The 22,695-nt window shown below is 40.4% G+C and overlaps 1 protein-coding gene across 2 annotated transcripts; it reads left to right on the top strand.

Annotated features, from left to right (window-relative positions):
* The first annotated feature begins 893 nt into the window (after positions 1-893).
* On the top strand, positions 894-19,551 carry LOC135209081 (anamorsin homolog). Of its 2 annotated transcripts, XM_064241668.1 has the most exons (4): positions 906-1,037; positions 12,755-12,833; positions 13,654-13,770; positions 15,472-19,551. In XM_064241668.1, the coding sequence occupies exons 3-4, from the start codon at positions 13,678-13,680 to the stop codon at positions 16,210-16,212; spliced, it is 834 nt and encodes a 277-aa protein (XP_064097738.1). In that variant the 5' UTR covers positions 906-1,037; positions 12,755-12,833; positions 13,654-13,677; the 3' UTR covers positions 16,213-19,551. The 2 variants fall into 2 exon arrangements, with proteins under 2 accessions (XP_064097737.1, XP_064097738.1); XM_064241667.1 differs by lacking the exon at positions 12,755-12,833 and having other exon boundaries at positions 894-1,037.
* Positions 19,552-22,695: the final 3,144 nt, after the last annotated feature.

Here is a 22,695-nt window from a genome sequence, read left to right as displayed (position 1 = left end):
AAAATATTCACATGAAAAATGAGGAAATAAACTAAAGTGAATCCAATCATATGTTAAAGATTTCAACATGAAGTTAGTTGCGTCTCATCGAAAAATAATGTTTTTTCGTTCTGTTAACAATATTGAGATAAAAAATAACTGTGCCTAGACCTATAGTAATCAAATTTATTATGCTATTTCCCACGATAAATTCACATTTAAAATGAAGAAACTGACCGGAACAAAACCCATAAAAATTTTTTTGTTCTCTTTCCTGGTGATGTTATTGATAAAAATAATCATAATATGATAAATAAAGATAAAAATAGTCTTTTTTATAATATATTCACATGGAAAATGAGGGCATAAACCAAAAAATAGTCCATTCTGATGTTAAAGATTTCAACATGGATTTGTGTTTCATTGAAAAATAATGGTTTTTGTTTCTGTTAACAATATTAATGATAAAAATAACCGTACCTAGACCTATAAGAATCAAATTTATGCTATTTCCCACGATAAATTCGCATTTAAAATTATGAAGAAACTGATCAAAACAAATCCCGAAAAATGCCTTTTTCTCTTTCCTGGTGATATTATTGATAAATATAATCATAGTAAGACCAAAAAATTGTCTTTTTTATAGTATATTCACATGGAAAATGGGGAAATAAAGTAAAAAATAATCCTCAAGAAATGTTAAAGATTTCAACATAGAGTTGCGTTCCATCGAAAAATAATGGTTTTTGTTTCTGTTAATAACATTAATGATAAAAAATAACCGTACTAAGACCTATTAGAATCCAATTTATGCTATTTCCCACGATAAAGTCGCATTTAAAATGAAGAAACTGACCAAACACTCCCCGAAAAAAAAAAAAAAAAACATTTAAAATAAACATTTAGGAGGCGCCGTTGCAAAGACTCGACTTTCCACGAACTCACCTTGACGCAACAACGAACTTCGGGGCTGGACCTTCGCCATCGTATTTCTCGTCACAAATATTCGTCTATTTATCGGTTTTAGTGGCTGATAGGCTTACGTAATTACTATTAAGGTTAGACTTCCTTTAATTTTGATGTTCCTGTTAGATTAAGTTTGTCTGTATTGCCTAGGCTACGGGAATGTAGAGGCCTAAGCTTACGTCATCCTAAAGCCTAATTCCGTTGCCGTAGCCCATTTCAGTTTGTAGTTTAAGTTTATTTTAATAAAATTGGCCTAATATCTATTATAATTACAGTTATGTATTACCTGTAGGCAGTTAGTATACAGGCTGTAGAATGTATAGTAGGACTGCTAGATATATTGATAGGCCTACCTTATGCCGGGCGTATTGTATCATACTAGTTTATGTTAATTTATATAACCGATATATATCCAAATAAAATTGGCTTAATGTATATCTTAAATACATTAATAGTTAATCTGAAGTCTATTTACAACCTTACAGATACCCAGGTAGGCCTAAATTGTAGCCTAACCTGGCATCGCACCCACTTCTCCACAAGCATCCCACCCAGGTTAGGCTATGATTTTATACAGCAGATCAAATATATACATTTGACGGAACTAACTTAGATTATTCTGCTTCATTTTGGTTAGACCTCCTGTTAGGCTGGTTAGTCTAGCCTAGCCTGCTTATTTAGGGTAAACAACCAAATGACCACCATAACTCTCAAAATGCCCATTTTATTGGTGAAATGACAATACGATTAGTACATCTTTAAATTCTCTGGCATTCCATTTGAAGTGTGGTAGTTGTGTATTTTTGGTGAAAGCTAGACATTCACTCTTGACGTGGTTCGGAAGTCACGTAAAGCCATTGGTTCCATTGCTGAATAACCAATGATTCCATGCAACATAAAAATGCCATACAAACAAACAAACAAACAATTACATCTTTAAGCATACCGTTCAAAAGATTTAAGTTTCAATCTTTTGAATGGTAGTATGCTTATAGATGTAATTGTATTGTTGTTTCACCAATTAAATATCAAGTGAATAAAAATGGTCATTTCGAGAGAAATGGTGACCATTTGGTCGTTTGCCCTATTTATCTAAATAATCTTAGTTTTATTTAATTTTTAGTATCGTAAAAATTGTCAGAGAAGTTTAAATCACTTTATCCCGTAGCAATATTTTATTGTCTAAAAAATCTATGAGCTAATCTAATCCAGGATCTTCACGGAAGCTCCCCATAAGGGGTAGTGCTATCAGTGCACCATATGCATTGCACTGTAGGCATTACTAAAGGTTCTTTGGAACGTCCCTTAGCCCCTAGCTGCAACCCTTTTTGTTTCTTTTACTGTACCTCCTTGTAATTCTCTATGTTCCATCTTACTTTCCACCCTCTCCTGATAATTGTTTCATAGTGCAACTGCAAAAGATTCCTCTTGTTACATCTTTCAAACCTTTAACTATCAGTTTCTGTTTCAGCGCTGAATGGCCTCATAGGCCCCAGTGCTTGGCCCTTGGCCAAAATTCTATATTCAATTCAATTCACAGAAGCTGATAAATACCATCAGCGATAGACTACCCGTAAGGCTAGGCTAGTGGCGTTAGCCTTTGCTAAACTCTTGGAAACACTTACAGTATTGGAAACTGTAGTAAAGTCCTGGTTTATAGTTTTAGTCTAATCTAGGGTAATTATATAATTATTTTTTCTCTCATTTCTTTATGCGTATATTTATGAAATATTTTATATGATTTACCCTAGGATAGGTTAGGATGCACACCTCTAAGTACTATTATTACCAATATTGGTCAGAGTTAAAGTTGTTGTAAGGATGGAAACTGACTGCCCCCCCCCCCCCCCCCCCCCCCCCCATCAGCTGGGATGTGTTGCAGATGGCTAGGTTTGGCATTATACACCTAATTAGTAGTTAACTGTCTAGTGAATTATTAAGCAATGCAAAATTGTTTTATTCCTACAGAAATACAAACCATTGCTTTATAAGTTGGTGTATTCTTCAGTGCAAGCTGAAAAATGGTGATGCTTTGTAATGAGATGGGTAATTGCTGATACGCTAGGCTGGTGACTTTGGGGAGCCCCCCCCTACTGCCCTGCCCAGTCGTGGCATAATTCGGAACTATTTATGGCTATCATGAGATGTGGACTTTTTATGCAAAGTGTGAAGAATTATTATTATGTTTTTTTTTTTTTTTTTTTTTTTTTTTTTTTTTTTTTTTTTTTTTTTTTTTTTTTTTTTTTTTTTTTTTTTTTTTTTTTGCTCTATCACAGTCCTCTGATTTGACTGGGTGGTATTTATAGTGTGGGGTTCCGGGTTGCACCCTGCCTCCTTAGGAGTCCATCACTTTTCTTACCGTGTGTGCCGTTTCTAGGATCACACTCTTCTGCATGAGTCGTGGAGCTACTTCAGCCTCTAGTTTTTCCACATTCCTTTTCAGGGATCTTGGGATCGTCCTTAGTGTTCCTGTGATTATGGGTACAATTTCCACTGGCATATCCCATATCCTTCTTATTTCTATTTTCAGGTCTTGATACTTAATCCATTTTTTCCCTTTCTTTCTCTTCAACTCTGGTGTCCCATGGTATTGTGACATCAGTGAGTGATACTTTCTTCTTGATTTTGTCAATCAATGTCACGTCTGGGCTATTTGCACATATCACCTTATCTGTTCTGATACCATAGTCCCAGAGGATCTTTCTTGATCGTTTTCTATCACTCCTTCAGGTTGGTGTTCGCACCACTTATTACTGCAAGGTAGCTAGTGTTTCTTGCGCAGGCTCCAGTGGAGGGCTTTTGCTACTGAATCATGCCTCCTTTTGTACTGGTTCTGTGCAAGTGCCAGACATTCGCTTGCTATGTGGTTTATGTTTTGTACATGAACTTTCCTGTCTCTGACGTCACGACAGAATTCAAAACTCGCGGCACACGCGACAGGTAGGTCAGGTGATCTACCTTACCTGCCGCTGGGTGGCGGCTGTAAGAACCAATCTCCCTTTCCAGCCAGAATTTTTCTGTCGCTGGTGACGACTACACCTGTGGTTGTTACCTCCTGACAGCTTTATTCGATTCTCGTTGCCGTGGATTTATTTGGACTGACTTTCGCTGAAGTACCTGATCTTGTTGGCTTGGCATACGCATTGTGGATTGTTTTTTGGATATTGATTTGGATTTTTCTTTGATTTCAAGATGTCTGATGTAGAGGTTAAGAAATCTTCTATGTTTAGGGTGTGCTCTATGGATGAATGCAAGGTGAGGCTACCGAAAGCTACGGTAGATCCTCACACAGTTTGCTTTAAATGTAGAGGGAAAGAATGTTCTTTTGTTAACCCGTGTAATGAGTGTGAGAAGTTGGATGAGGGTGAATAGAAGGCTCTTTCTTCACTTGTGGAAGTTGGTGAAAAGACAGGGGTGAGAAAAAGAAAAGCTTCGTCTAGAAGTTCTAGTAAGTCTCATATTAGCGAGGTAGAAGTAGACAATCCTGTTGTAGCATTAGAACCTTCTCCAGTTTCAGCTCCTGCGCCCTGCATCGAACCTAAAGATACGACTACGGAAGTGGCAACCATGAGAGCCACGATCCTTAGCATGGAAAAGAAGATTCGTTCGTTGCAAGGTAAGAGTAGTGAAGGTGAATTGTGCAGTGACCCCAGTGCAGTGGAGGGTGCGTCTGATCGGCTCCTTAATGCTTCCAGGCCTAGACCACTCTTCCAGACTCCCAGTCCCAGTGGAGGAGGAAAGTCAACAGCCGCAGGAAGGTTAGGGAGAACTCCCACCGATCAGGCGTCCCCTCGGTAGATCCTGATCTTCGTACCCAGGCTGCCCTTGTTCGCGCGAAGAAGGAGGTATTGCGCCAATGCTTTCTCTTCTTCTTCACCACCTTCTCCTAGAAGAGGATGGAGCGCCTCGGATTCTTCGCGACCGCTGAAGAGAGCCTGGAGGCTCCTTGCGCCTTTCCTTCCAGCCCGGAAGTTTTTCCAGAAGAGCCGGAAGTGGATATCAAGAAAACCCAGGAGGGAGCAGGAGTTCTCGCCTCATAGTAGGCTTCGAGCCTCTTCACCTGTGGAGGATTTTGCAAGATCTCCAGCTCGGGATTCTTGCGGGGGCTGCAAGCTCAGATTTCGGCGCTGGCGGGCTCCTTGGCTGGAGGAACGCGTCGTAAGAAAGACGTCTCTCTCCCCGTCAAGAAGTCTAGGATTCCTTCGCCTGTTTTTTTACCTTCTCAGTCAGAGTCGGCTCTCTCCTGTATCAGCGGATGAAGGAGGCCGCTCTTTCCCTTCGGCAGGACGCTTGTCGTCTTCCAGGCGACAATCGCCCAAGAAGCTTTCTCCTGGTGACTCATTTTCTCCAGTAGAAAGGGATCTAGCGCCTAGTAGCGCCTCGTCTAAAAGACAAGCGTTACAGCTTCGTCTTCTCGCTCCTTTCCGAAGATCCTTCAATCTCCGGATAAGAGAGCCTCCTCTTTCATGGATTCGTCAAGAAGACAGGATCTCTCCTTTTGTTAGGCACCTAGAGCCTGGTAGGCGCTACTCCCCCAAGTAGACCGCTCTCCCGCTCCCCAAGCGGCGGTGCGGAAGATATGGCGCTTTTCTCCTGATAGGCGGGCCTCTTCCTCCTATTAAGCCGCTCCTGTTCAGGACAGGCGTGTAGAGCCTGAAAGATATGTCTCTTCTGGGAGACTACCTTTTGCAGAGACCCACGAGTCTAGATCTAAGTTTGTGGAGCATGGTAGACGCCGGTCTCCTAGTAGGCGATCTTCTCCAGGGCTTCGCTCTCCAGTAAGTAGGCGCCAAGAGCCTAGTAGGCTTTCGCCTCATTGTAGGCGCAGTTCGCCAGGCAGCCGCTCTCCTTTGGACAGCCGCATGGATCCTGTTAAGCGCCTTGAACATAGTAGGCTCTCCTCTCCTAGCAGGCGCTCCCCTTTGGACTCCCGGGATTCTAGGAGTAGACTTAAGGATCAAAGAGGACGCACTCATCAGAGTAGGAAGGACTCATTCGAGAGGAGCTCTCCAGAAGCTTTGGCTTTCCCTGTAGGGCACCAGACTGTGCCAAGGACCAATCCCCTAGGACAGACGCATTTCTTTAGAGAAGTCCAACTGCTCTCGTAAAGAAGCAGAGGGTTCTTCAGTGGATGAAGTGGAACCTTCAGAAGAGGATTTAGTGAAGGACTCTTCAGTTTCGTCCTATAAGATCCTTACAGATCTCCTTCTTCAAGAGTTTGGAGACTCCCTTACTCCCGTCGCTCCTCCGTCTCCTCTCTCTTTATTCTCGACTTCTAAGAAGACGAAAGTTTCCTCTTGTGTGAGGATGAAGCCAACCATCTCAATGAAGAAGGCTTTGAGAGGTTTTGGTGATTGGCTGCTTTCTAAGGAGGAGAAAGGGAAGACTGTGTTTTCTTTCCCACCTTCCAAGCTTACGGGCAGACTAGGTTTTTGGTACGAGTCTGGAGAACCCCTAGGCCTGGGTCTTCCGTCATCTGCGGACGCGGACTTCTCTTCACTGGTGGATGCAGCACGACGCTCAGCTCTTTTGTCTGCTAAGACTACCTGGGCTATGAACAAGCTCGACCACCTGTTGAAGGGAATGTTCAGAGTCTTGGAAGTCTTCAACTTCCTTGACTGGTCTTTGGGGGTCTTGGCTAAAAAGACTCAGAACCCGGATTCTATTTCGCCAGAAGATCTCAACAGTGTTCTAACGTGCATTGATAAGGCAGTTAGAGATGGATCGAGCGAAGTAGCCTCCCTGTTTGGAGCAGGGGTTCTTAAGAAGAGATCAGTCTTCTGCTCTTTTTTGACAAAGTCCGTCTCGCATGCCCAAAGAGCCTCGCTTCTGTATTCGCAGCTCTCGCCTCTTCTCTTCCCAAAGAAGATAATCCAAGTCATCTCAGGATCTATCTCTGCGAAGGCGACTCAGGACATGCTCGCTCAGTCGGCACGGAAGCCTAGGACCTCCTTCCAGACGAAGACGAAGAAGGAGACTCCAGCTAGACAGGAGCCCTTTCGAGGGGGACCCTCCTTCTAGAGCCTCTACCTCTAGAGGTAATAGACCATTCAAGAGAGGTAGATCCTTCTCACGCTCTTCCAGAGCTAAGAAGTAGGGAAGTAGTCCTCCAGACATCAGTAGGTGCCAGGCTTCTAAGATTCTCGGAAGCCTGGGCAAAGAGAGGAGCGGACAACTGGTCCCTCTCGATTATCCGGAAAGGATACCTGATTCCCTTTACGGAAAGACCACCGTTGACGACGACTCCGAGGGAGTTGGTGGCCAGGTACAGGGATCCCATCATGAGCCTCGCTTTAACACAGGCAGTGGAACAAATGTTCGAGAAAGAGGCTATAGAGCTAGTGAGCGACCCATGCTCAGCAGGCTTTTACAACCGCCTTTTTCTAGTTCCAAAAGCCTCAGAGGATGGAGACCGGTTCTGGATGTAAGCGCCCTGAATTTCTTCTTTGTAGACCAAGGGAGAAGTTCCGCATGGAGAGACATCCTCAGTGTTAGCGGCCCTTCGTCCAGGGGATTGGATGGTGGTCCCTAGATCTTCAGGACGCGTTACTTCCATGTGCCCTAATCCATCCTTCTTCAAGGAAATACCTCAGGTTCATGATGGGAGGAAGGATATTCCAGTTCAGCCTTGTGTTTCGGCCTTTCAACAGCCCCTCAGGTCTTCACAGGCCTAATGAAAAATGTAGCAAGATGGCTACACTTGGAGGGAGGGAGTCAGGGTGTCCTTTACTTGGGACGACTGGGCTAAATCAGAGCCAAGTCACAGAAAAAGATGTTTGGAGGACCTACAAAAGACCCTTTTCATGGCAAGTTTTCTCTGGGACTTTTGGTGAACTTTCAAAAGTCTCAGTTGATCCCCAGTCAAGATCGTATCTATCTGGGGATTCGGATGGCTTCTCTGGATTTTCGGGCTTTTCCGTCTCCAGAAAGGATAGCCCGAGGGTCAGAGAAAGTCAAAGCCTTCCTAGAGAAAGACGTATGCACAGCGAGGGAGTGGATGAGTTTGTTGGGACACTCTCCTCGGTTGGAGCAATTCCTTTCTCTAGGAAGGTTGCACCTCAGACCTCTCCAGTTCTTTCTACATCGAAACTGGAGGTGTCGTTCGCAAAACCTAGAGTTCTCCTTCGAGATCTCAAGAGAAATCAAGAAGGACCTCTCTTGGTGGGGCCAACCCTCTCAGGTTTGCAGAAGGGATGTCCCTTCACATTCCGAACCCCAACCAAGTGTTGTATTCCGACGCGTCGGAAACAGGTTGGGGAGCAACGCTTGGCTCAAGAGAAGTGTCAGGCACCTGGAAGAAAGAACAGGTGACCTGGCACATCAACAAGAAGGAGCTGATGGCTGTTTGGCTAGCTTTGAAAGCTTTCGAGCCCCACGTCCTAGCTTCGGCAGTGCAGATCAACTCGGACAACACCACGGCCCTGGCATACATCAGGAAGCAGGGGGGGACTCACTCTTTCTCCCTGTACGAGACAGCAAAAGAACTTCTGCTGTGGGCAGAGGAAAGGAAGATTTGTCTCCTTTCCAGGTTCGTACAGGGAGAAAAGAACGTCAGAGCAGACCTCCTAAGCAGGAAAGATCAAGTCCTGCCTGCAGAGTGGACTCTTCACGAGGATGTTTGCCAGGACCTGTGGAAGCTTTGGGGCAGGCCTCATATAGACCTCTTCGCCACAGCCAAGAATGCGAGGATAGCCAAATACTGCTCTCCGATATCGGACCCGAGGGCAGTGTCGATAGACACTTTTCTCCTAGATTGGAAGGGTCTAGACATGTATGCTTTTCCTCCATTCAAGATACTGGGAGAGACTCTCAAGAAATTTGCAGAATCGGAGGCAGCAAGGATGACGCTGGTAGCCCCATTCTGGCCCGCAACAAGTATGGGTTTTCCCCACAGAGGTACTGGAATGGTTAGTAGATCTTTCGAGAACATTACCACAGAGGATCGATCTGCTCAGACAACCCCACTTCGAACAGGTTTCACAAAAACCTCTCCCCCGCTCTAGATCTGACTGGCTTCAGACTGTCAAAAGTTTGGTCAGAACGAGAGGGTTTTCTGCAAGAGTTGCAACGGCTATCGCAGCAGCAAGAAGGCCTTCTACCCTTAGAGTCTACCAATCGAAGTGGGACGTCTTTCGACGATGGTGTAGGAACCATCACTTTTCCTCTTCCAGTACCTCTGTAACCCAAATAGCAGACTTCTTACTTTTCCTTAGGGAGAAAAGTGGACTGGCGGTATCAACCATTAAAGGTTATCGTAGCATGCTGTCTGCAGTGTTTAGGCACAGAAACTTAAACATTTCAGAAGACAAGGACCTTCATGATCTAATAAGATCTTTTGAAACATCCAAAAAGGTTTCGCCAGAGATTCCGAGTTGGAATCTGGATGTAGTGCTACGTTTCCTGAGGTCCCCTAAGTTCGAACCGCCTCAGTCTGCCTCGTTTAGAGACCTCACGAAGGAAGACACTTTTTCTCATGGCATTGGCTTCCGCAAAGAGGGTTAGTGAACTCCATGCATTAGAAGGAAATGTGGGATTCAGAGGAGATGCAGCTATCTGTTCATTCCTACCTTCGTTCTTGGCTAAGAACGAGAACCCCTCAAATCCTTGGCCTAGGAGCTTTGCAGTCCAAGGCTTGTCTGCATTAGTAGGCGAGGAAGCAGAGAGGTCACTTTGCCCAGTACGAAGTTTAAAGTTTTATCTGCAGAGAAAGAAAAAACTTAAGGGCAATGATGTCAACCTTTGGTGCTCTGTAAGAGATCCAAGGAGGACTCTTTCGAAGAATGCGCTTTCTTTCTTTATCAGAAGCCTGGTGAAAGAAGCACATGCGATATGTGATGAAAGCCAATTCAAAGTTCTTAAGGTCAAAGCTCATGAGGTAAGAGCTATTGCCACGTCATTGACTTTCAACAAAAACATATCCCTGAGTAATATTATGAAGGCAACATTCTGGCGTTGCAACTCAGTCTTCGCAAACCACTATCTGAGAGACGTCAAAATTACGTATGAAAAGTGTTTCGCGTTAGGCCCGTACGTATCGGCGGATTCGGTGCTGGGGCAGGGAGCTGAGACATATCCTTTGTAGTATATATTTTCCCCCTTGTTAGGTTGTAAGTTTTTGGTTGTTTGAAAGAACATGCGGGTAGGCATGTCTTTCATTTCGTAGGTCTAACAATAATTAGATTGGTTAGGTGATTGGTTTATGTTTGAGCTCCTTGCAATGATAGTGGTTAGGTTCTGTCATATAAGTGGGCGAATCCCCGTTGACAGATCCTGCTCGGATTCTATCAAGTAAGCGGATAACCAAATCCCTTTGATAGACCCAAAGAGTCTGTCAGCTGTAGGTCACGCCCTCGCTGAAGCTCTTCAGGCAACGCAGACTCATAGACAGTAACTACGAAGTCTTCTGCCTAAACAGGTAAGAACCAAGGTTGTATTTTACATCCTACAACTAGTGTTGTTTTCCCCTTTTTTCCATATTTATATTGCTGTCTCTTTCCCTCCACCAAGGGTGTCAATCAGCTAAGTATATATCTGACAGGAAAGTTCATGTACAAAAATGTTATTGTTAGTATACAATAAGGTTTTGTACATACTTACCTGGCAGATATATACGATTGATGGCCCGCCCAGCCTCCCCTCAGGAGACAGGTGGAAGGAAAAATTCTGGCTGGAAAGGGAGATTGGTTCTTACAGCCGCCACCCAGCGGCGGGTAAGGTAGATCACCTGACCTACCTGTCGCGTGTGCCGCGAGTTTGGAATTCTGTCGTGACGTCAGAGACGTAAAGCTAAGTATATATCTGCCAGGTAAGTATGTACAAAACCTTATTGTATACTAACAATAACATGTTTCATTTTTCGTATTGCACTTCCTACATATGGGAGAGATGCTATTTCCATCTATCATTCTTTGGACATATCTGGTTCTTAGGGCCTGATCTTGTGCCGCTGTTATCATTCCTTCAGTTTCCTTCTTTAGCTCTCCCCTCAGTAGCCATTGCCATGTGTCATCACTGGCTAATTCTTTAGTCTGCCTCATGTATTATCCGTGCATTGGTTTGTTATGCCATTCCTCTGTTCTGCTTGTCTTTCTCCTGTCTCTGTATATTTCTGGGTCTTCGTCTACTTTTATCAGTCCTTCTTCCCATGCACTCTTGAGCCACTTGTCTTCACTGGTCTTCATATATTGCCCAAGTGCTCTGTTCTCGATGTTGACGCAGTCCTCTATGCTTAGTAGTCCCCTCCCACCTTCCTTTCGTGTTATGTATAGTCGGTCCGTATTTACTCTTGGGTGTAGTGCTTTGTGTATTGTCATATGTTTCCTCGTTTTCTGGTCTATGCTGTGAAGTTCTGCCTTTGTCCATTCCACCATTCCTGCGCTGTATCTGATTACTGGCACTGCCCATGTGTTTATGGCTTTGATCATATTTCCGGCAAGTGGCGCCGTGGCAGAGTGGGTTAGGCCGTCAATTGACTGGTTAAGCAACATTGGGGCTGGTCAGTCGTTGGATGGGTGACGGCTCTCCTCGGCATTGATTCCTTGGGAAAGGATCTTTACCATAATTTCCTCAGTCTACTGAGGGTACGGTCCAGCTATGGGTTAAATAGCAAAACTCAGCAATGATGGAAAGAAATGAAGGATTAAACGACAACGACGTAAATGGAACCTCTGGCAACAGAGGAGCTTTGTCCGGCAGGCAGGTATTCACCCCAATTGAAGAGGAAGACAGTCAGGTACTTGGAGGTCGTCATCTAGCAACTGACCACCACAATGACAGTAACCAACAACCAGAGACTGGAGCTACGGAAGCAAACCAGAGGAAGAAAGGGATTATTATTATTATTATTATTATTATTATTATTATTATTATTATTATTATTATTATTCAGAGGATGAACCCTATTCATATGAAACAAGCCCACAGGGGCGATTGACTTGATTTTCAAGCTTCCAAAGAATATAGTGTTCATTTGGAAGAAATTACCAAAGGTATTAGGAAATAGAGAAAGAAGAGATCAGTCATCTTATAAAAATAGGTAAATTAATAATAAATCAATAATGTAGGTAGTTAAATCAGTTACTAGCATACAAGGTGAATTGTTTTAGGGTATAATTCATTGCATCTTCTCTGATGTGTGCAGCCACTTTACACCCTCAAAGTTGGTACCTGTGACCAGTTTTGCTGTTCTTCAGAGATAGATCTTACAGGCAGCTAGCTTGCCGGTCTTTACAGTGAGGAGGTTAGGCTATGGCAGGGGAAGGCCAGATGATAATGGCTGGTGTCCCCAGGGGGATGATTCCTTTTGATGTGGCCAAATCTTTTCAGCACATTCCCCCCCAGACTGGCCTCTCTCTTTCCCTACCATCAGCACATTCTCCCTCTGCCATGCTGATCGGGTTACGAGTGTTAGTGTAGGCAACTTGAGTCCAACAGACACCAAGATTGTTGGGAGGTGTCCAGATAGTTAAATCATCACAGCTAGATCTATTTAGCTCTATTTGAATATTAGTGTTAAGTCATTGTTTATGGGTTTCCCCGAGAACTGCCGTTTACTGCGTTTCACTTTCTTAAGAAGTGGCAGAAGAATATTTGAGTTCCTTTTATTTTCTCTCATTGCACAGCTTTTGGGATTAATAATAATACAGTAATAATAATTGCAATATGTTTGAATTCATACACACACAAAAACACTCCCATTGGTATCCTATCGTCACGGGTCTCCCTAGGTTCTTGCCCAATCGACAGATGAGGTCACTGCTAGGAAAGATTGCTTAGAAGATGTTGACAATTTATTTCCAACCTTTTACAGTTGGCTTCCTTGGTGAGAAATCAACTGAGCATTAGAGACAAGTCATCAGCCATCAGTCTTTGTTAAACTCCCAAATGGGGTAAGTGCCATCAGTGCACTTCATATGGTGCACTGTAAGCATTTAGGCATTACCTGAAGTGTACCCCTAGCTGCAACCCCTTTCATTCCTGTTACTCTACCTCCATTCAAATGATCTTTCTTCCATCTAACTTTCCACCCTCTCATAACAGGTTTTTCATAGTGCAGCTGTGATGTTTTCCTCTTGTTACACCTTTAAAACCAATATATTCTCAACATCCCTTACAGTGCTGAATAACCTCTTAGGTTCCAGCACTTGGCCTTTGGCCTAGATTTTATATTTCATGCCATTCCAGGCTTTGATGATCAAGTTTTTTTTTTCTATATGCCTGATTCAAACAACTCTTTCCATGTTGATAAACTTGAACAAGGCTTCAGATTTATATATCACAGCAAAAATGCAAATTATTTTTGAGAAATTCCATTTTTAGACTGAGGTGCTTGCCTGAAAGTGATATGCATTGGTATTCGTTTTGAGTTTACGTATAGCATGTTAATATTATCTCTCTCTCTCTCTCTCTCTCTCTCTCTCTCTCTCTCTCTCTCTCTCTCTCTCTCTCTCTCTCTCTCTCTCTCTCTCTCTCTCTGATGTGAACAATAACTGCTGCCATTGGAACCAACTAAATCATAATTTAGCCTTGCAGCTGTTCTGCAACCTAGTTTACATCATTCAACAATAGGATGTGTAGAACCGAGACATTTATTTTAACTATGAATTGTTGATTTTATTTAACATTCATCTTGTGCCTGTATGACTAATTGGTATACTATAATATGATAATCACTATTATTCTTATTCATTTTTCATCAATTTTTAACAGGTACATTATTAGGAATATATCACCATGTTTGGAATAAGACCCTCGCAGAAAGTCCTGTTGTTGTGGAGTACTCCGGTAGATGCCGAGGAGTTGCAGGCTATGGTTGGAGAACTCAAGGTAATAACGATACTGATTGTGTAGGAGTTTGCAGAGACCTAAGGTTACTCTTTATTATTAATACTATCAATAATTTAATGTCAATATTTAGTACTCTATTTTGGTTGAGGGAACATGCATTCAGATTGTGTTCACGAGGTAATTTGATTCCATTATTAAAATTTGAGCATACTGTGAGTTTCCTCTCAGCGGGTAGTGCCATCAGCACACCTCACGTGGTGCATTGTAGGCATTACTTATTGGTCTTTGCAGCATTCCTTTGGCCTCTTACTGCAACCTCTCTCATTTCTTTTATTTTACCTCCGTTCATATTCTTTTATTTCCATCTAACTTTCCACCCTCTCTAAAAAATTGTTTCCTGAAACAACCTCCTAGAGGTAATGTTTTGCAGTTGGAACTTGAGAAGTTCAAGCTAAAATGCAATGCATTATTATTGTAATACTTTTCTTCTTGCATTTTCATAACTTCTCTATTTATTTTTTTTTTAATAACTGAGATTTCTTTCTGTATTTCCCTTCCCTTCCTCTTACTTCCTCCTAATGAACACCATATTGTTTGGAAGCTTGAACTTTAAATCATTGGTCCCTGTGGGCTTGTTCCATAATAATACGTAATTTAGTACCATGAGCACAATACTCTGTAAGTTGTTCTCCCCAAAGTGGTTGGAAAGTAATTAGCATTCACATGATAAATTTGAAGGTTTTGACATGTCTTGTGTTTTGCAGCAGTATGTGTTCACCTCGGTGAGTGATCAACATTTTTATAACTTACCAACTTTAATAAATGACAGGCTTGATGGAATAACAAATCAGATTACAAATCACAAGCCAAATGCATCACTGGATTAAGCATTCATACCTGAAGGAATGCCACATTGATGCAATTTTATCTCCTCTTCTAGTTAGTCAGTCACACAGCTATGTGATTAATAGTCCACTAACCCAGTTCCTCACTCACTCACTGCTTGTTAACCATATTGTTACCAAGCTTCAATGACTGAATCAGCTTTCATCAAAGGTGTATTCATGTAAAGAACCTGAGATTTTGTGTGTAGGAAGAATGAAACCTGTAATTTTTTATTTCCATTGTAATTTTTACTTTTTAAAATCAAATACATACTGTTAGAAATGGAGAATATGAAGAGAATAAGCACTCTTGTACTCTCGGAGTTAGGATGATAAACTTATCAAGTTACAGTGGACCTTCTGTATTCGCGTTCTCCAGGTTCGCGGACTCAGGCATTCACGGATTTCTCTCGGGAACATTTCGCCGCATTATTCGCGGAAAATTAGCCAATTTGCGTTATTTTTCTTTGAGAAATATCCACAAATTTCGGGGTTTTTTTTTAAATCAATTTCATCATAAAATGCACTTTTTGTTATAAAACTATTAAAAAAAACCATGTATAAAAATTTAGTGGGTTTTTTCTTGAATTTTAACTAACAAAATAGGAGGTTTTAAGTATTTTTATAGGGGTTCCAAATATTTGCGTGTTCTAACTATTCAGGGGGGGGGGGGGGGGGGGCGCTCTGGAACACATCCCCCATAAATACAAGGGGACCACTGTTTTTCCTTGTAAAAAGTAGAACAGTAGTGTTCATTTGTTTATTTGTGTTCCAGTGTTTTATCTGTTCAATATTCTTATTAGTGTATTTATTTTTCATTTATTGTAAAAGCTCATGTTTGCTTAATTGTTTACAGTCAGTTGTAGGAGCTGAAGGAAAAGTTGCCGTTGAGAATGTAGAAATGCTTGCTGACTCCAGCCATGCAGGAAGTCATTTCGACTTGATTTTGGCTGGTGTCTTGCCCCCTTTCCAGTTTGAGAATTCCTTAAACGTCTTAGGGGAGGCTTTACGAATTCTGAAGCCGGGAGGGAGCCTTATTGTACGTACCACTGATAGTGCGACCACGCAATCCACTCTAAAACTGACAGGGTTTACTTCCGTATCCCAACCGGAAGATGCGAGCCTCACAGACGAGCAGAAGAGGGACATCATATCGCCCGTGTCAGAAATCACATGTCTCAAGCCAAATTTTGAAGTTGGGTCGTCGATGAAGCTGTCTTTCGCAAAGGCTCCTGCAAAACCTTCGGCAAACACTTGGAACATCAACCTGACAGATGACGATGTTGATCTCGAGGACCCTGATGATCTTCTTACTGAAGAGGACTTGATTCGACCCGACCCAACGACTCTGAAAGTGTGCGGAACGACTGGAAAGCGAAAAGCATGCAAAAATTGCTCGTGCGGCTTGAAGGAAGAGTTGGACGCCGAAGACGAGAAAAGAGTGGAGGAAAACAAAAAGAACTTCAAGTCGTCCTGTGGTAACTGTTACCTTGGTGATGCATTTAGGTGTGCCTCCTGCCCATACATGGGTATGCCAGCCTTTAAACCTGGTGAGAAAGTCAAGTTAGCTGAAAGTACTCTACAAGATACATCTTAAGGAAGATTAGTACACTTACGATGAAAACGATGACAGTTGTAAAGTTAGTTCCGTTGATATTTACACATGTAGTGCTGTCTCTTATGGAAACCAAGTATATATATAAATATATATCTGACATCATTACTCTTTTATCATAATACTGAAGGCAAACAGGTACTAAACTTGTGTATCATGTAGTACAGCGTATGCAGCACTGATTTACGTGCATGTACTGTAGTTAGATAATATTTTTCCTCACTTGGCCTTTGGTGTTTCAAACAAAACAAATCCATTATACCAAATATCACAGTAGAGTTAATATATTATCCAAAAACCATATAAATAACTCAGACCATATCAGTAAAATGCTTTCTATATGAAGGTTGGCAGGTGGGAGAGGAAAGCAGAATAAGTTGAACTTCACCAATAAATCACTTTTTTTTTCAACTGTTAATACAACATTGTAGCATAGCAACAATCTGTATATGAATGACCCTTTTGACTTTTATCACAGTTAGAAGTGAGTTTTGTATATTATCCTCTGGCATGTATCATTAGATGTTAACAGAGGCCCTTGTTTTGGGTAAAGAAATATAGGTTGTAATTTTATTGAAGTTTTGTATCTGATTATACCACAAGGATGGAAGGTTTTGTAAGATGTTTAAAGCAAAACTTACTTTACTGACATGAATAGTATGGCAAGATAATGGTACAGTGTTTGTGAATATATACCACCAGTCAACAGACTATCTTCTATTTTTGCAAAATTGTTCTTCAAGAGAGAGGTAGCAGGTATCTTGTTAGAAAAGTTAGAAAGGAGTTGGTAAAGTAATTCCATTTTTCTTAATGCTTCTGACAGGCACGTCTTTTTGTTTATCAGCGTCCTTTATTGGCTTTTTATTTGTACCTGTCATTTATGAATACTTTATGCAGGCATTAAAAAGGTTTCTGTTTACTATACTGAGATAGAAATAATTTATTAATGGGCACTTAAAGGCTAGTTATTGATTTTCATGTAATTTATCTCCCTTCCAGATCTTGATTCGATAAGACTGCTCAAGAATTGACTATTTTTTAAATGTATTACATGCCAACCAGCTAGCTTATTACTCCCAGCATTTAGCTTAGAGATATGATTTCCAGCTGGACTGTGCATGGTGGAAGTACTCCAGTGAATGGTTATTCTTCATTTCATTACGTCTTTGATATTTTTAGCTTATTTCCAGCTACAAGTCAAGATTGGCTACACTTTCTTTTGAATGAACATCTTTAAGTTTCTTGCTTTCAATAAGTTATCTGCTTATTTAGTTTTTCTGTTGGTGATCTCTATCCAACTATGCTGGCTCAAAATTGTGTCCCAAGCCTCATTAAGTCTTCAGCCTTTTGACTTGTTGTGTTATAGTAAGAATATGAATGAGAACGATTGAGCTTTTAACAAACAGCGTGCTAGGCAAATATTGAGCTGGTAATTGTCTTTTTCCATGAATCCTATTGGGTGCACTGATGTATAGGTGAGAGGGGGTTACCCGAGTATCATCAAACCATACTAGAGCTAAGAGAAGGGATGTCTGAATTTGAACGAGGGGCCATATCACAGTAGCTCTTCTCATCTGTAGGTGATCTTCCGGTAGTAAAGATTTATTTGAGGGGACCCTACCTTATAAAGCAGTAAAATTTATATTTTTCTCAGCCAGATTTTATCCTGCCTATTGTAATGAGGGAGGGTTACCTTCATATCTTTTAGGCAGTCTTTCCATTCTTAACAGTGAAAGGCATGATTGTGATGTTTTTCATTAGTGCAGGATTGTGGTCCAGGTTGTGTTTAAAGGACCTTGTCTGCTTGTGTATCATGAGAGTGCTAATGGTTGATAATAACTGGACTGACAGCTATAAAAGGCACTGCATCAAGGCCTAAATAAATCCATCCAAATTTCAAATGTAGTTCTATTTTCTTTTGCACTTTGCAGCTTTTCATTTACCCACAAATTTTAATCCTGAGTTGTATAGCATTTTTATGGTTCTTAAGAGCAAAGTACAGTATATTGTGATTGATAATAACTTAACTGTCAATGTGAGTGCCTTAGGCTATGATTTAACTGTTTGTATTATTGCTTAAGTGCTCAGCAAGTTTTGACTTCAGTTAGCCAGTTGTGAACACAGGATATATGGAACATGTGCTGAGAACTGGATGAAAGAAAAGTGGTTTGTTTTGGATGACATTTAGCAAGACTGCAGGCAGTTAAAGGGACTGCAAAAGGACTAAGTAATATACCAAAGAAATATGAGTCTTGGTTGTGAAGCTGATGTCCAATTTTTTATTCTCATATCCACAAAAGGTCATTAATTTTGAAGGAAAGCATTTTGGACACAGACAGGGAAGATGGGAAATCATACTGTAGCATAATCTGCCCATACAATACGGTAGAACTTCATCTAAAAATTTATATATTCTTCCAGAGGCTGAAGGATGTTTGCATTCTTTAAAATTTAAATGCTTTTTACTTGAGTCATTTATCAGGAAGTGGACCATTTTGTAAATGCGTTTTTTATTTGTTATTTTACAGTTTTTACTTGTGCCGAACAAAATTAATCAAAATGTATCAGTTTTAAAGGTCGCCATGAATCTTGTAAAACACAATATCTTGACTGTTCTTGCCAGTCTTTCAGGTTTCTTTTGTAAAAGTCTTGGGTTCTTCTAATTGTTGGAAAGGTGTGTATGACTACAAGTACAGTAGTTCTGTGTTCGAGTAGTGTATTGCAGTAAGTCCCACCTCTGGAAATTTTTAGTGCTTAGATCACCATCTTGTTACTTGCATAATTTCAAAACTTTTTTTAAGATGTGTGTTAGACATTTTGTGTTAAGTTAAGTTGCTTACCAAGATGTCATGTTATTCATGAAACAGATGATTTGTAATCCATAATCAGTCCTTTATCAGATATCACAAGTGTTTTATGCCTTGTGAATAATTTATAAAAGCCAATTGTGACTTTTATTAAATTGTTAATGAGAATTATTGTTCAATGTGGTACTACATTAGTGAAGCATTGCTTTCCATTAGTAAGTCTTCACTGAACAGTATTTAAAAAATATATTTATTTTTGTCTGCAGAAAACTTCTAAATAAGTTTTTTTCTATGTAATGACTTACAATCTTCAGATGTGTGGAATTTTACTGAAGTTTAGTTTAAGGTCGAGAACATAACAATCAGCTGATGATAATATTTTTGTATTCTTAAATGTCTGTTGGGTGTGGTTATCAGGAATTGTATGGAGTTTAATTTTAATACTGTATATTGTATTGACAGGTATACCTGAATTTCGTCATTCCTGGCATAAGGAAATAAAAGAAAACATTGCTTTTATTGTGTTGTATCACCTCCGCTGCTATTTGGCCTTTTGACTCTTATAGCAATGAGAAGTTAAATGACAAGTTTTTCCTACAAGAATACAATACTTTATATATTTAGTGGATTATCTTTGTCAAAACCATGTCAGGTTATTGAAAGCATGTCAGTAGGGTGCTTAACTAGTGGCAGGTGAGTCAGACGATGGAGAGGAAGCCCACCTCATCTACTGTCTTGACTATCGGTGTCACTTTTCTCAAGCTAACTTGCAGCACACCATGTCTGCTTTGTATGTAGGGGGTAGTGTCTTCAGTGCACCTCACACTGTGCACTGTAGGAATTATGTAAGGTTCTTTGCAGTGTCCCTTCAGCCCCTAGCTGCAACCACTTCCATTCCTTGTACATTGTACTTCCGTTCATATTTTCTTCCATCTTTCAGCACTTGGCCTTAGGCCTAAGTTTTATATTCAGTTCCGTTCATTTTGAGCAAGACTATTGTTGACAATTGTTGAAGTATTTTCTGGTTTGAATGGTTGCTGACTTTACCTAGATTGTTGACCTTATATAAGAATGATCTGCTTAGATAGATGTCCAGGGCTTAAACAGCTGTGTGCTAGGTTCAAGTTGTCTTTTGATGCAGACCCTCATTCTTACTTTTCTTTTAGCATAGTTCAGATGTGTACCTCATCTCTGTGTCTTTAATGGTTGCATAACTAATAGAGGAAGTCAGCATTGAAACAAAAGAAATAGATAAAGGTTTTTTCAGTGTATTCTGAGGGTAACACACTGCAATGTTTTTTTTACCTGCCCTCGCTGGCTCTGACCCCTGTTCCTGCTGATGTGTCTACCCATCCACCCCTAGCTTAGTTTTAGGAGGGTACATGCAGGTTGGATGGTGATTGAGAAGGACCCTTCTCCACTTGGAACTCTGGTTGATGTGATAGCATTTCCTTTAATCCTCATTGCTCTCCTTTCTGACCTGTCTCCAGTTCCTGCTGCTCTGGCACAGTGCTTCACTATCCCCTTCCTTCTTACTTTGATCAGCTGGCTGGTTCAGCTTCTGACTTGAGGTTTGAAGGCAGAGATGACCGAGTCATTTCATGTCCCTCTGCTTCAGTATGGGGAGCTTCTCCTTCTACTTTTACCCTTGTTAGAATTGAAGAGCCTTTTTGTAGGCACTTTCACAAGGTCATGGTATTCATTTATGAGCAGTGGGCCTTGGGAAGTGACCAGGGTTACTCCCCTACCCAGTGCTCTCTTCCAGTTACTTGGCCAGGCTACTTCCTGATGTGACGGTGGAACTGTTAAATTCCACAGGACACTTGAGACCCCCATATAAGCTGCATAAGCAGAAGTCTTGGAGTTGATCACTTCACCATGTCCTGCCTGTTCTCTGAGAAGGACAAAGCAGTTTTCTGGAGGTGGTTGGTGTTGGGAAGAAGGCCTTTGACTTTCCTATTGCACCAGCGGGCATACCTCATCTTGAAGAGACGCGACAGTAATCATATCCTTTTGAGACACGTTTTATACAGAAGCTGCTGCACTTCTGAAAATATCAGCCTTGGCCTTTGACCTAAACTATATTCGAGTTTCAGTGATGGCATTATGTCCCTTTATGATATAGATTAAGGTTCAGGTTTATGGCTGAAGGGATTTATTTCAGATTTCTACTTATATATTATTTCATCACTGCTTAATTTGCATTGGTAAGGCAACCTAAAATTCGACCTCAAATTTCATGTAATTTACATAGGAGGATAAAATTTATTTGTTAAATAAAGGAAATAATGTCTTTGTCAATTTCTAACCAGACTAGTTAAGTAAGCAGAAACTTTCACTGAACTTCGATCACTTGCTTTTGAGGAACTTTGGTTGATCAAAATATGTGTTGAGAAATCTACAAGAAAACACGAAATTTTTTAAATTTCATGGTACTATATTAATAGATACTAGGTTGATATAAAAGCCGCCGAATGGCCCCTCGGCTCCGGTGCTTGGCTATGTGCCAAAAATTTTATAATTAATCTAAACTAGGTTGATATTTTGGTTGAATATACTTCACATTTTTATATCAATAAACAATTAATATGAAGTCCTGCATACATATTTCGAAAATAAAAAAACAATTGTACCTGTAAGAAGCATTAAAAACGACAATTTTTTATATGGTTGCTGGTATATACATACATATACTCAAAGATTTACAAACAGTTATCCTTATATCGATTCTATTAGTCATATAAATCCTAAAGAAATTGATGGGTACATAAAGTTTACGGATCGAAGAATATATTTTATAGTTATGCCTTAAGAGTGACAATTTTTACGTTTTCTATCAAAGATAGTTTATTGATTAAAAGAAAACTTATATTTTAAGGATTCCTATAGTATAAGTTCGTATTACGGACGTGCTCCCGAAATGAGTGAATTAAGCTCGTAAAATCATCTCCAGGCTTTATTACTGGAAGTATATTTCTTCTGATAAGATTATAAACTACCATTAAAGGACTGCAATTCTCATTCTCTTTCAAACAACTAAATAAGATGAAAAACCTGCGAGAAATGCAACTGGGAATTATGGGCGGGAAATTGGTTGCATCCTCATTGGTTATTAATGACATCATTAACTCAGTCTGTGATTGTCTATAGTTGATGTTTACGGCACTATAACCTGTAGTTCCTAGATACCACAATTCAAATAGATTCCAGTAAGGTTTTGGAAAGTATTTTGATCCATTTTATTTTATTTACGTCAATTAAATGATTTAATAACCAAATATGAATGTATAAGAATTATTCGGAACCACGTGATTCTTTATTAAGAGCTCGATAATTGATTTTCTAATCTATAACAGTTACCAAATAGTTTATTTTCGATCTTAATTTATGCAGACGATGGATTAGTACATGTATAGCCACATCATTATCGTAAAGGATCTAAACAGGTTCTCTTTTTTTTGTTATATATTAGATATATTTAAGATATATAATTAGAAATATTAACTTATTAGGTAATATAAAAGTATTCCAAGTCTTATATAAATTTATAATTAAGATTCAGCTGCTTGAGTGTATAGATTTTAATTTGCAAAATTTTACACCCTATTCATTCATAAATTTCTATTATCAAGATAATCGCCACTCGAGACCACCTTCT

The sequence above is a fragment of the Macrobrachium nipponense genome, chromosome 37, assembly GCF_015104395.2.
Source record: "Macrobrachium nipponense isolate FS-2020 chromosome 37, ASM1510439v2, whole genome shotgun sequence".
NCBI lineage: Eukaryota > Metazoa > Arthropoda > Malacostraca > Decapoda > Palaemonidae > Macrobrachium > Macrobrachium nipponense.
Note: the sequence above shows the minus strand (reverse complement) of the source record. Positions and strands in the feature narration are given on the sequence as shown.

Bases quoted from the DNA above. Each gene is read 5' to 3' on its own strand.
- LOC135209081 (XM_064241667.1), top strand. From the start codon at position 13,678: ATGTTTGGAATAAGACCCTCGCAGAAAGTCCTGTTGTTGTGGAGTACT. The intron at 13,771-15,471 runs GTAATAACGATA...AATTGTTTACAG, and splicing joins CTATGGTTGGAGAACTCAAG to TCAGTTGTAGGAGCTGAAGG.